The following is a 15,512-nucleotide window of genomic DNA, read 5'->3' on the forward strand; positions in this document are numbered from 1 at the left end:
GCACATCCTCTTTATTTTCTCCAGAAAGACGCTATTGTTGGTCTTCTATATTAGTGATTTAAAAGAGAGACCAGACGAGGTAGGAGGAGAAGGAATTTGGGTGGTTAGGTATTTCTTCTTATAATCAATGTGGTGCAGTGGATAGAATTCTGGACTTGGAGTCAGGAAGACCTGAGTTCAAATCCTACCTCAAATATTTATTTATCTGTGTGACCCTGGGCAAGTCACTCAACCTCTCTAAGCTTCAGTTTCCTCATCTGCAAAATAGGGATAATAATAGCACTTGCCTGGCAGGGTTGTTGTAAAGATCAAATAAGACAACATATGTAAAATGCCTTTTAAACCTTAAAGCACCACATGAATGTTAGCTGTTATTATTATAACCACAAGTAAATTGTTTTATGGGACATAGTAATTGATGAGAAATGACATGTAAGAAATCAAAAAAGGAAAGACACTTGTGAAAAAGATGGCAAGGATCAAGACTTCTGATCCTTACCCTTATCAACAGTTTTTTGAGCTCAGTTCCCCAAGCAATGCTTTAAGAGAAATTACACAATGGATACCAATATTCCAGTAGATACAAAGGGGATTTCTTCACAAGAATTTCTCTACACCAATGAAACCACAGATTCATACAAAAGAATAAATCAACTTCAGTCCAGACCCATGAATTCTGAATTAGTGACAGAACTGCAAGGTTCTCCTACCATCTCCCACTGTCCACTCTTTCCTCAGCTGTCCCTCATGCCTGGGATACCCCCCAGTCTCACTTCTACCTCTTAACATCCCTGACTTCCTGTGGTGCTCAGAACACTAAGAACATACCTCTAGAAAGCCTTTCCATATTCTCCCAGTTGTTAGGGCCTTCACCCTCTTCAAATTTCTTTGTAGCTCTGCCAAAGAGAAATAACTCCAGATGTCACCTGGTGCTACTTTCTACCAAAGAGGAAGCCCAAGGGCTAGGCAGTATCTGAGGTTATTTCCCCTTAGCAGAACTTGTTATCAAGTTGGTACCCAGCATACATCTTTATATTTAGTTATCCATGTATATGTTGTATCCCTCAGGAAAATATAATTTCACTGGGGTCAGAGATTATTTCATTTTTTATTCTTGTATCACTAGTTTCTAGCACATTGACTTACCCAGAATAGGCCCTTAATATTTATTGAATTGAAACTAACAGGATATAAATTAGTAAGGTTTTGTGGGATTTGCCTTCAATCTATGGTATAATCATGGAATCATTTATTCTTTTCCTATGAGAACATTTTTAAATGTTTTGTTATTCTCTGGGTGTTTTTAGTTCTAGGACAAAGCTAATACAACATTATCAACTTGTACTTTGCCCAACCTCAGATAAAAAAGGGGGGGAGATGGAAGTGCTAGGTCCAATACCATCATTGTATCTAAGCTCTCAAGACATGGAGGTGCACAGATGTCTTGCTCTCCTGCTTGTCCTATTGAGCCATATTGCCTGCCATCCTGTCCCCAGGATAAAGAGAAGCTTTAATAAGTTGCTTGTGATTTCCTTTGATGGGTTTCGCTGGAACTATGATCAAGATGTTGACACACCTAACATGGATCGCCTTGTAAGGGAGGGCGTGAAGGCCAAGTATTTTACTCCACCATTTGTCACCATGACGTCTCCATCCCATTTCACTACCATCACTGGTAAGTTCTGATCCTTCAGCTGGGGGAGATTTTTTTAAGTAAATGAAACCACAAGGCTCACGTTAACTTTCTCCTTCCTGATTTTCAGTCATTTTTCAGTCATATCCAATTCGTTGTACCCCATTTGGGGTTTTCTTGATGAAGATATTAGAGAGGTTTGCCATTTCTTTCTCCAGCTCATTTTATAGATGAGGAAACAGGCAAACAGGGTTAGGTAACTTACCCAGGGTCACACAGCTAGTAAGTCTCTGAGGCCAGATTTAAACTCAGGAAAATGAGTCTTCCTTGACTCCAGGCCTGACACTCTATCCATTTTGCTACCTAGCTGTCCTAACCTTCCTGATAAATGCATCTAATTCCCAAACAGCTATAGTACTAGAAGACTATGTTAGTCCGCTCATCTCAGAAATATTATTACAGCTTAATTGAATATTTACCCTGGTAGATATGGGATGGAAGTGCTGTCCCTGATACTCAATTTGCATGTGTCACTGCACTGTGAGGGATACATAAAGAAGAGTTTGGAATTCACAGGATCATAGACCTAGAATAAGAAGTGGCTTTAGCAGCCAATCCCCTCCATTTACAGATGAGGAAAATGAGGACCAGTGAAGTTAGGTAAGTTACCCAAGATTGCATAAGTAGTATCAGAAGTGAAACTGGAACCCAGGCCTTCTGACTCTAGACCCAGTGTCCTTTCCACTATAGCATGCAAATACTGTTACTGAACTAGCCTTATCTCCACTCATATAGCCAACACTCTAATTCAAGTCCTTACCCACCTCTCTTCTAGACTGTGATGATAGCCTCCTAACTGCTCTCTTTGCCTCTAGTTTCATCTCCACCATTGTAGCTTTCATACAACTACCAAAATAATCTTTCTGAGACAGATCTGACCATGTCACTCCCGTGCTCAAAAGTCTTGTGTGGCTCCTTACTATTTCTAGGATAAAATACATGTTTCTTGGCACAGTATTTAAAGGCTTCTGCCATCTGGAGTCATCTTCCTTTTTCAGATTTCTCTCATATTGCTTCCATGGCTTCATACACCAAACTAAACTGCTTCCTACACTCATAAGTTCATCTCCTGCCTTCATACATTTGCACAGATCATCTTCCATGTCTGCAATACACACCCTCCTTGAGTCGCCTTCTCTCAATACTCATCTTTTCTTCAAGAATCAGTTCAAGTACGACCACCTTCAAGGATTCCCTGGTGCCCTTGGTAGTTAATCTTCTCTTTCCTCAAACTGCATAGTATGTATTCGTATGTGTGCATATTATAGCATATATAATCCTCTCAGTAAAAGATAAGCTCCTTGAGGGCAGAGACAGTGTTGTTTTTATCTTCGTATCCCTTGCATTTAGCATAACAGCTAACATTGATATAGCACTTACTATGGGCCAGACAGTGGGCTAAGCACTGTACAAATATTATCTCATTTGATCCTCATAACACTGGGAAGCAGGTGTTATTATTATCCTCTTTTTATAGATGAGGAAACTGAGGCAAGCAGAGGTTAATTGACTTGCGCAGGATCACATAGCTAGTAAGTGTCTGGGGCCAGATTTGAATTCAGGTATTCCTGACTCAAGGTCCAGCATTATATCCACTGCACCACCTAGCACCTAGCATAGCACCTTGTACTTTGTTTGTTAAACTGAATTAAATTAAAGGAATTTAATTATTTATTAATGTAATTTATTTTATTTATTTTATATAAATATAATTTATTGTATTTATTTTATTTTATTTGTTTTTTATTTACTTATTTTATAAATTTATATTTTATAAATAAATATATTTATTTAATAATTAAAGGAAGCTTTGGGAAACTTGAAGACATACCCTGAGCCAAAACATTAGGAATAGACCCATGCACAATCCAATAGAAGGCATTAATAAAGCTAAGGGTGCTTTACACTAGGGATTGGCTTCCTCAGGCAAATATACAGGACTCTGAGCTATTCTTTAAAAAATAAAATAAAAAAAAACAAATAAAATATTTATCCCTGGATGAGCTATGTAATTCCATAAATAGACCTAGAAGATGCAGTAAGGCAATGTTATAAGAAGTCTCCCTCCAGGAATTAGAAAAAAAAAAACAAAGGAGATACTGGCCAGTTTATTGTCTGAAGAAGTCTGCAGGGGAGCCATTTATGAAGCCAAGGTAATATTTGGTGAGCCAGAGTCTTCCTTAAGTTTTCTGGGAAGGAAATGAAGTACTTTTCAATGCTATGTCAAGTCTTTCAAGTTTTCAGGTAGCTATTTGCACATCGGAGTAGTAACTTGCTAAAAAGCCCTTTCATGGAGAGAAAATTAATGCTATTTTCCCAAAGGGTTGAACTTAGGATCAAGTAGAAAATGACACCTGCAGAGAATCTGGATGTCTTGGAGGAAAGAATGTGCTAGGCACTGACACTAAATAGTAAGTTTGCCTTTTGGCACCGTCCCCTGAAATTTTCCATTGGGAAGGAAAACAGTACATAGCAAAGAAAAATTAAGAACTTGCCCAAATGGAAAGAAATACCTACTGTTCCTCTAACCCCAAACATCCTTTGGTTTGAGTGAAGGGAAGGCCTAAGGAGAGGCAGCATAGCATAGGAAAGGGAGACCCTTTGCAACCCTTGGCAGAATGATCTGGGGTTAAATTCCTACGCATGACACAGATTTGATGTTTGACCATGGGTAAAATCACTTAGCTTGTCAGTGCCTCCAGAGGGCTAAGGCTTTACGGTGCTACTTTATGGCACACTAGCATGATCTGCGTTGGTGAGGGAAGCTTCCATACTGTGCGATCCCTGTTCTATGTTAGTGAGGGAGTTTCCACACTGATTAAATTACAGGTCTTCCCCTCCCTCCACCTCTACTCTCAGATTCCCCCAGGGTTCCAAAGCCCACGAGTGGGTATTATTAATACATTCCAATAATGAAACGATGACCATGCCAGACTTATCAGAATTCAGTGCTATTTGTCTTCACGGACAGGACTAAAGCCAACCTCTGTCTGACCCTAATGTGAAAAAGAATAAGCTGTAATAGGAAAAATAATGGATAAAAATTGCCATTGTCAGTACCCTAAGACCTAGTCAGATGACAGTAGATAGGCTTGACACAGACAATGATAAAACTGGCCCTCTGTTCTCAATTACTAATTAACCATTTTCCCTGAAAGTACCTTCTGTCAGTTTTAAAGAGGGAAAAAGAAAGCTGATAAGGAAAAGAGTTTCACCATATTATTTCACATTTATCAGCATACAGGAAATAAACGGTATCAATAAAAGACCCTTCTGAGTACACCAGAAACCAACTGGCTAATAATAAGCAGGGGTATCGCATTCAAATGATGCTATTGAGCCTATTCCTCAAATGTTCCAATCTGGGATAAGTGAGGCTGAGGATAAGTCATCCTCCCAAGGGATAGTGGAGCCTTCTGGACAAGATTCTACACAAAACAATGATCCAGATCTGAGTTCTTAGCTTTTTCTGCGTCCCTTGGGCAGTCTGGTGAAACCTATAGGCCCCTGCCCAAAATAATGTTTTTAAATGCATAAAATAAAATGCACAGGAGTACAAAGGGAGCCAAAAGTTAGTGAAAACAAAGATGTAATTTTTTCCCATCCAAGTTCATGGGCCCCCTGGAATTGACCCCCGGGATCTGTAGACTTCAAGTTAAAAACTGCTGATCTAGCAAAACTAAGTGGATCTGCAACACTGGCCCTTCCTAAATCTAGTTCATCTAAGCCGCAGCTGGATTCCAGACCCAGTTAAACACATGCCACAGGCCCAGGAATAGTTCAAAGGCTTCAGAGCAGGTCAAACCCAAACCCAAGGAGACAGGTGACCCAAAACCGGCTTTTGCTTTTACAACGACAAAGTTCACAAACCTTGAAGGCGATTTAGGTCATAAAAGTACATGTATCTATTTTTTAAAACATTTGTACTATTATTTTTTCATTTCAGGTTGGTAGTGATCTTACAGGAGAGGTAAAAAAAGGCTTTATTATCTCCATCTTACAAATGGGGAAACTGAGGTAGTGAAGTGAAATGCCTTGTCCAATGCTATAGTTAGTTAATAATAAGACTAAAATTCAGGTCTCTTGATTTCCAGGCCAAGGTTCTTTTCACCAGAGCAGGTATCCTTAACCTGGTTTCTTAATATATTGATAACTATATTTCAATGTAACTGACTTTCCCTATAATCCTATGCATTTATGTATTTAAAAACATTATTCTGAAAAGGGGCCCAAGTGGTCCATGCCATGAAAGGGGGTAAGAGCCCCCTTTATTAGAGGCAAACTCTGAGATGGCACCTGACCAATGCTTCCAAAACCACAATAGTTGGGAATTTGACAGCCCCTAGAGGAATGGGGTTCGAGTTCATTGTCAAACTAAAACCCATCAGCCATGTCCGACTACTCATTAGGAGACTGCTCAGGACCATCTCCAAAGAGAGGAAGCTGCTATAAACAACAAGGATCTCACTCACTTTTCACACGTGTCCCCAAGAAAAGCGTATTTTTCTTATAAGAGCCTCGCAAGACTCCCGAACACCCCACTTCTCCTTCCAACTACCCATGTCACCTCAGATAGTTCAATTGTTTCCTGTTTATGTTTCCACCAAAGGAATACAAGAGACGAAGCTGAGTCCCATCATATGCATGATGCACTGAGTCTAGGAACTTGTAGACAACATGCATCATTGAGATAAATTGTATCTACATGATAAGAAAGGCAATGTTGCTCAATGGATAGAGAGCCAGCCTTAGAGTCAGGAATATCTCAGTTCAAGTCTTACTTCTTACATGTACTAGCTATTTGTCCCTCAGTTACTCAATGTCCCAATGTCCCAGTCTTAGAGGTAGAGGGTGTTTCAATGAAAGTTCTCTATAACAATGAAATCATAGTTCTTGTCCAAAATATGCGTATATGTATATACAAACACATATATCACATATATATGATATTAAAAGGCATTAGAAAGGCTGCACTATCCAATAAGATCTTCAGGTAGGGATTAAGCTATATTACCACCAGGATCAACAAGTAACAAGTATTTATTAAACACTTATTATGTACCATGCACTGTGTTTCGCATTGAGGATTCTACTACAATGAATGAAACAATTTCTATTCACAAGGAATTTACATTCTAGGGTCTCTTCTAATTCTAAGTTTTCCTGATCTCTCCTCTAATCTGTCACAATGTAATTCCACTATTAAGAATGCATTCCTTCAAGTCAAAGCACCATGACCTAGTACCCTCTTTTAAAATAAATATTGCGTTGTTGTTGTTGTTATGTCTGTCTTTCATTTTCGAAGAGGACCATGGCATCAGGGAAATGATGACATGACTTTGAGTGAGGGAGGGCTGTGCAAGGTCACCAGCCTCACTTTCTCCTTGAGAGCTATCTGGATCCAGTGACCAGATATTCATCAGGATGACTGGAGGTGGCTCAGGATGCAATGGAAGACCCTGGCCCTTTTAGGCTAAGGCCTTTTCATAAACTCACTTAGAGTGAGGGAATGCCCATTCAGTGAATAGGCCTCTTTAAGAAGTGAGTCAAGAGATGGCCCCTTTAATTAGGAAAAAAAAAAACAAAAAAAAATCAAGCTGAGAGGGGAAGAGCCTTAGGGTTGCTGTTCCAAAGAGAAACAGTTACCATTGACATTCACTCTAAGCCAGGAGGGCCCAAAATGCAGCCATTAAGTGGAACTTGGGCAGGGACCTATTGTGGTCCAATCTATATACCTTAATGTGAGAAGAATCAACTGTAACAGGGGGTGGGGAGAGGTAGTCAGATCTGAGATCTCAATGGAACAGATAATTTCAAGTGAAGAAATTCTCTCTGCCAATTCAAGTGGGCACCTGCTCTGCAATGTATATATAGTCTCAGAGAGTTGCCTGGGGATGCTGAGAGGTTATGTAATTCACCCAGAGCCACACAGACAGTATATGTCAGGAGTAACACCCAAAAACAAACCTTCTGGCATCAAGGCTGGCTCTCCAACCTCTACTCTATAGGGTGTTCCTAAAGTCTGGACACATAGGCAAAAATGCATATTTTTAAAGAAATGAATGAAATTTTCAGCAACATTTTATTTAATTGGAACATTAACAAATAACATCTTTGATATGATTTCCATCATTTGTGATGCAAAGGTTGATGTGCTTTGCAAGATTCACATGAACTCGATGCAATAACTACACATTGCCGTCAATTTTAGCACATTCACTCTATGCGTTCAGTCAAGTGTGTTGCATCTGTGATTTTCATTGAGTGCACCTTCTCCTTTAGCATACCCCAAAAAAAGAAGTCAATGGGGCTAAGGTCTGTTAATATTCCAAATACTCCAAAATATGCATTTTGCCTGTGTGTCCAGATTTTGGGAAAACCCTGTATGCTAGATAAAAATCAGTATTTCTTCGAAAGCGTAACACATTGAATTCTTCTCAGTCGCTAATTCTTGAATGTGATTTGGTTTATGATATCTAACTGAAATAATGAGAATACTGATAGAGGAAGAAGGGAGGATCATTCTGTAGCATGCCATACTGCTAACAGAGAGCAGGTCTGAGTGAGATTTAGCACTAAAAGACAAAGGGCCATCTGACAACACTGGGTGTCCAGAAGTGAGGGAAATGAGGGGCAGGACACTTAAAAGGGGCAGAAGAGAATGGACTTACAAACTTCACAATTGTCACTAACATTATCCCTGCCTTGCCCCCTCAGTATAGGACTGAGCACAGCATTTAGAATCTAAAGTTCAGTAGCACATTACTTGACCCCAAGAAACGTGAACTTAGTCCAATGGAGATTTAACGTTGACTGTTTTTAGTGCACAAGTGCCCACATGTGCCTGCTTACCCAGACCCACTGGCTACCTCAAATTTAGGTCTGGGAAATTTGCCCTTTCTACAACACTGGTCCCTCCAAGCTTCTGGAGAGCTGTCTAAATTCCCCTCAGGTCTCTCTAGAGTGAGAAGCAATTCTCTGTGGATTAGCAGCCCATTTTCCTAGCTTAATATCTCCCTATTCTGTCTCTGCCTCCCTCCTTCTCTTTCCTGAAAGGCTATAGTTACTGCTCCATCACTGGTAATGACAATGAACATTTTTGCAATCTCAGTTTTTATTATAAAGTGATTGAGGAGCAGTAAGGATAAGTTATGCCACTGAAACTAAGGAAATCCTGTCAAGCAAATGGTGTGTGGATAGAAAGTTTTATTGTAGCAGCCTGTATTTTTCTCCCCCATTGAATCAGTTGGAAATAAGAAGCTATCACCTCTCTGTTTTGGACAAAAGCTATCAAAAGTATAGGCAGTGATATTATAATTTTACCAGTGACAATTTCAGCTCTCACTGAATAGATGAGATGCCCCAGAGGTGAAAGGGGGAACATTACATAACTAGACAAGGGCCAAGAGTAATAGAAGTAAGGTCCTCTCTATCCAGGCTTAGCTTGTATCAATCTCATACAATTTCTACTTGCTTGGGATGACACATCTATAGGGAAAAAATGGCTTCTAGTGGCTAAGTATTAAGTCATTCCTAGTTGCTCTGGGCCATTCCCAAAAACCAATGATCGTTGTATGAAGGGACAGGAACTTAAAATGAAGAAGGGTTTGACTTCCTTGGGCTTTTTCGATTTTGGTCTGTCTCTGTCTCTGTTTCTGTCTCTGCCTCTCTTTAGAGAACTGTTCTTTCTGAGTCACCAATGGCACCATACTAAATTATACCAATGGTCTATCCAGTTCAGTATTGTGATTCTGACAGGTTTTGTGAAAGATCATGGTTTCCCTTCATAATGTCGACTTTAAAAAGATAGGGATGTCTCCAAAGAGATCAAAGAAAGAGAAAAGGCATGTCTAAATATGTATACAGTCAATCCTCATTATATGTGGATTCTGTATTTATGAATTCGCCTTCTTGCTAAAATTTATTTGTAACCCCAAATACTTGCAACACTTTTGTGGTCATTCATGGACATGCAGACAGTGGCAAAAAATTTGAGTTACCAGACATGTTCCTTCCCAGCTGAGTTCAAACCAGGCAATGCTCTGCCTTCTTCTTTCAGCTCTTATATTGTAAACAAGTGTCCTTTTTGTGGTCTATTTAGTGCCACATTTCTTGCATTTTTGTGCTTTTGTTGGTGATTTCACTGTTTAAAATGGCCCCCAAACATAGGGTTGAAGTACTATCTAGTGATCCCGTGTAACAAAGGTTGTGATGTGCCTCATGGAGAAAGTACATCTGTAATAAGCTTTATTAAATAAGCTTTGTTCAGGCATGGTGTCATAGTGCTGTTGGCCATGAGTTCAATGTTAATGAATCAACAGTATGGTACATCCAAAAAAAAGAAATGGGAAATTTTCCAATCTATATGAAAGAATGCTCCAGAAAGTGCTAGAGATGTTGTGATCAGAGACTTCCATGAACCTAACTGTATTTCCCCTAGGAGCAATGGTTCAGTATTTGCGAATTTGGTGTTTTCTGCAACTTTACAGAACTACCACAAATGACAAGAATCAACCGTACAAAATATTTATAGCAGATCTTCTTATAGTGGCAAAGAATTGGTAACCAACAGGTTACCCTCAACTGGGGAATGGCTAAACAAATTTTGATATATGAATATAATGGAATACAATTTATCACAGAAAATAATGAGTTTCTTCTTTCTTTCCCAAAAGTTTCTTTAAATATTTGTTTTACTTTTTTTTTACTTTTTTTCTTACATTTGAGTTCCAAACTGTTTCCCTCCCTCCCTCCCAACCCTAAACTAGAGAAGGCCAACATTTGACATAGATATGTGTGTGTGTTATGTGTGTGTGTGTGAGGAGAAACTATATAATACATAATTCCATACGTTGGTTCTTTCTCTAGAGGTGGATAACGTCTTCCTTTGTGGGTCATTTGTACTTGATTTGAATATTCATATAACTCAGAATAGCTTAGTCATTCACATTTACTCTTTTAACAATATTATTGTTACCGTACACAATGTTCTTTTGGTTCCACTCATTTCACTCTTCATTATTTCAGGCAAGTCTTTCCATGTTCACCTAAAATCAACCTGTTCATCCTTTCTAATAGCACAATAGAATTCCATCACAACCAATCACAACTGGAAAGCAGTTTTCCCAACAATTTTTACAAAACAGTAAATTCTTATTCCAAAAGCTTAAATCTTTACATTTATCAAACACAAGGTTACTATAATCATTTACTACTGTATCTTGTATATCCACACTATTCCACTGATCCATCATTCTATTTCTTAGCTAGTACCAGATAGTTTTGATAATTACTTCTTTATAATACAGTTTAAGATCTGGTACTGCTAGACCTCTTTCTCTATTCGATTGATATAAACATTTATAAATATAAATTTTCCTCTGATTGTTGCTTTTGCTGTATCCTGTGAGTTTTTATGTTATCTCATTATTATCATTCTCTTTCATAACATTGATTATTGTTTCTATGGCTTATTCTTTAACCCACTCATTCTTAAAGATTCGGTTATTTAGTCTCTAATTAATTTTAATCTGTCTACATGGCCCTTTGCTAAATTTAATTTTATTGCATTATTATCTGAAAAGGATGCATTGAATACTTCTGCTTTTCTGCAGCTAACAATAATGGTTTTATGGCCTAATATATGGTCAATTTTTGTAAAGGTCCCATGTACGACTGAGAAAAGATAGACAGACAGATAGATAGATAGATAGATAGATAGATAGATAGATAGATAGATTCCTTTCTATTCCCATTCAATTATCTCTAGATGTCTATCATATCTAGCTTATCTTAGATTCCATTAATCTCCTTGACTTCTTTCTTATTTTTTTGTTAGATTTATCTAGTTCTGAGAAGGAAAGGTTGAAGTCCTCCAGTTTCATAATTTTACTATTTCCACCTGTAATTCATTTAGCTTTTCCTTTAAAAATTTGAATGCTGTGGCATTTGGTGCATATATGTTTAGTATTGATATTACTTCATTATCTATGGTACCTTTTTAATATAATGTAGTTTCCCAGCTTATCTCTTTTAATTAAAACTATTTTAGCTTTAACTTTGTCTGAGATCATGATTGCTACCCCTGGTTGGTTTGTTGGGGTTTTTTTACATCATCTGAAGTATAATAAATTCTACTCCAGCCCTTTATTTTTACTAAATGTGTGTCTCTCATTTTTAATGTGTTTCTTGTAAACAAAATATTGTCAGGTTCTAGTTTTTGATCCATTCTGCTATCCATTTCTGTTTAATGGGTGAGTTCATCCCATTCACATACAAAGTTATAATTACTGGTTGTGTATTTCCCTCCATCCTAGTTTTCCTTGTTTTGATCTCTCTCTCTCTCTCTCTCTCTCTCTCTCTCTCTCTCTCTCTCTCCCCCCCCCCCATCAGCAATCTAATTTACTTCTGACCACTGCCTCTCTAATCTGCATACCCTTCTAAGAATCCCTCCTTATCCTACCCATTCCTTATCCTTGCCTTCCTATTTCTCTGTAAGTTAAGAAGGCATTTATACCCCCATTAAATGTATATGTTATTCCCTCTTTAACCCAGTTTCAATGATAATAAGGTTCTACACTATCTGCCCTCCACCCTAACCTTCCCTCCACTGTAATGGTTCTTCTATTCACACTTCTTTTATATGAGGTAATTTGCTCCATTTTACCTCTCCCTACCAAATCTTATTTTTTAGGATCATCCTATCATAATGAACTCAACCCCAAGTCTTCTATCTAGGTATACTCTTTCAAACTACCCTAGTAATGATAATAAGAGTTACAAATATAATTTTCCCATATAAGATGTAAACAGTTTAACCTTATTAAATCCCTTATAATTAACCTTTCATGTTTACTTTCTTATGTTTCTCCTAATTCTTGTAAGTCAAATTTTCTGTTCAGTTCTGGTCTTTTCCTCAAGAATACCTGAAAGTCCTTTAGTTCATTAAATATCCATTTTTCCCTTGTGGATTACACTCAGTTTTGCTGGGTAGATTATTCTTGGTTGCAAAACCAGCTCCTTTGCTGTTTGGAATATTGTATTCCACAACTCTTTTAATGTAGAAGCTGCTAAATCTTGAGTTATCCTGACAGTAGCACCAGAATATTTAAATTGTTTCTTTCTAGTTGCTTAGAATTTTTGCTGCTTGACCTGGGAGCTTTGAGACTTAGCTATAATATTTCAGTGAGTTTTCATTTCAGGATCTCTTTCAAGCAGTTATTTGTGGATTTTTAAAATTTCTACTTTAACCTCTAGTTCTAAAACTTCAGGGCAATTTTCCTTAATAATTTCTTGAAGCATAGTATTTAGACTCTTTTTTTTAAATTCTAACTCTCAGGTAGCCTGATCATTCTTATATTATCTCTCCTCAATCTGTTTTCCAGGTCAGTTGTTTTTCTAATGAGATATTTCACACTCTCTTCTATTTTTTTCATTCTTTTGATTTTGCTTTATTATTTCTTGATGTCTTATGAAGTCATTAGCTTCTCCTTCCCCAATTCTAATTTTTAAAACATATTTTCTTTGGGAAGTTTTTAAATCCCTTTTTCTAATTGGTTCACTTTCTTTTCAAAATTTTCTTGCTTTTCTTGCATTATTCTTATTTGTTTTCCCAATTTTTCCTCAATCTCTCTTGTTTGATTTTTAAAGTCCTTTTTTAAGCTCTTACAAAAACTCTTTTTGAGCTTGTGACCATTTTATATTTTCCTTTGAAGCTTTACAAGAAGCTATTTCATCTTCTGAGTTTGAACCCTGATCTTCTCTATCACCATAGTAGCTATCTATGTTCTGATTCTTTCTCTATTTTTCACTCATTTTAATGGCCTATTTCTTTGCTGTTTACTTTATGGCAGAATTGAGCTGTACTCTCAGGGTGTGGAAGATATCCCAGGATTCAGGTTTTTCATGCTATTGTTTTCTGAGCTCTACCTGGGGGCCTTTGACCTCTTAATTCTTTCAATGTTCTATAATCCAAGGCCAGGTGTGGTCACTGCTCCTCCAGTTCATATCTTGGTCTATAAGTGACCACAGGTATCTTCTCCACCCTTGAGCCTTGACCAGGACCTCCAGTTCTGCTGCAACTACAAAGCGTCTTACTCCCTGTGGTCCCTCAAGCAACTACAAGTGTCAGCTCACCCCTCTGCCCTGGGAGCAAAACTAGCTATTCTGCTCTCCTGCAAGTGACCACAACCAGCAGGGCCATCACCCCTCTATAACTGCCTAAGCCCCCACACCATCCCTAAGGCTACTGACATAGCTGCCCCCAGAGCTTACTGTTCGTTGACTTGCTGGTATCTGCCCAGAGGTATATGTACTTCAATCAGGCCAAACCGCCATCCCCAGAGGTCAGTCTTTCCTAATGTCCTTCCAAGTTGTCTTAGGCTGGATGACTGCTTTATCCTGACTTTCAATTATTTCTACTGCTCTAAAATTTACTTTGAGGCATTATTTTAATTTGGGGGGGGAGGGGGCAAGAGAGCCAGGTAGTTCCCTGCCTTATTCTACCATCTTCCCACAATTCTCTAATTCTGAAAGGGAGTTTCAAAGAAAACTGGGAACCCTTAAATGGACTGATGCAGAGTAGAACCAGGAGAACAATTTATACAACAATAACAACATTGCAAATGCAAAAAAAACCGTGAAAACTTTGGAACTTTGATCAACACAATGACAATGCATGGTTCAAGAAGACCAACCATGAAGTATAAGAGGTGATGGAGTCAGGGTACAGAATGAGACATATATTTTTGGTTGTGCCCAATGCAGAGATTTTTTTTCTGAGCAATTTATATTTGCTACAAATATTTTGTTTTTCTTTCTTCCCAGGGAGGTAGGGAAGGGTGGTGAAAAAGAGAAAATATAAATACTTGCTACTTTTTTTAAAATAGGAAAAAAATAGGAAAGCATCCTGAACATCCTACTCTGATGCTTTATGGATGTGATTCCAGGTTCTCAAAAGCTATCTCAAAAGAGTATAAACTTGGGGAGTTTCTACCATGCTGGAGAGATTTGGGGTATGGCCATGGCAATAAAATGCTTTCCAAGTACTAACCTAGCTAAACATGAAGAGACTCTTCACCTGTAGGTTTCTTGATGATGAGGCAGCTTGACACAGCAGAAAGAGCATGACTCTTGGAGTCAGAGGAGCCTGGTTCAAATCCCACCTCTGATCCTTCCTACCTATATGACCTTGGTGACATAATCACTTAAGCTTTCTGGGCCTCAGTTTTTTCATCTGTAAAATAAGACATATGCATTAATAGTTCCTGAGATGCCTTCCAGTTCTGTATCTGTGATCCTATGAATTCTTTGGCCATGGCAATCCATGAAATAGAAATACAGAAATAGCCCTCAGTCCTATGTGGCCTCCTTTCATTTCTGCAGTGAAGATGGAAAAATGATGGAGGGTGTGGGAGGAAGGAAGCAAGCAGGGGGTGTTAAGAATCAAACAGTTTTTAGACCATCTATAAACTTTACCTTGGCTGTTGGTAGTCAAAATATGAGATCTTTGGGCAAGGACCAGTAGGTGGCCACAATACCAGAGGAGCTGAAGAATATCAATTTTGACATTCTTGCTTTAAATAAAAACAAAAAGACAATATCGGTATTAAAAAGCTTGGTCGTTGTTTCAGAAAGAAGCTCTGAGTCATTAAAGGCACTTTGCCTTTTCAGAAAGGCCTCTGCAGGTGTGTCCTCCCCCAACCTCTTCACTTCTGCCAATGCCTTCTCTGAGGTTAGCTTCCATTTACACTGAAGACACCTAGTATGTACATAGCTGTTCTTGTGTTGTCTCCCTGTTAAAGTGTGAGCTCCTTGAGGG

At 38.3% G+C, this 15,512-nt stretch overlaps 1 protein-coding gene across 1 annotated transcript in view; it reads left to right on the forward strand.

The window, feature by feature from the left end:
• The first annotated feature begins 1,425 nt into the window (after positions 1-1,425).
• The window catches only part of LOC118832111 (ectonucleotide pyrophosphatase/phosphodiesterase family member 7-like), a 57,073-nt gene continuing 42,986 nt past the window's right edge, over positions 1,426-15,512 (forward strand). Inside the window, exon 1 of the mRNA XM_036739546.1 lies at positions 1,426-1,675. Within this exon, the coding sequence (XP_036595441.1) occupies positions 1,426-1,675 (250 nt within the window). The remainder of the gene's footprint in view (positions 1,676-15,512) is intronic.

Source organism: Trichosurus vulpecula, chromosome 9 (assembly GCF_011100635.1).
Source record: "Trichosurus vulpecula isolate mTriVul1 chromosome 9, mTriVul1.pri, whole genome shotgun sequence".
In the NCBI taxonomy this organism is placed as follows: domain Eukaryota; kingdom Metazoa; phylum Chordata; class Mammalia; order Diprotodontia; family Phalangeridae; genus Trichosurus; species Trichosurus vulpecula.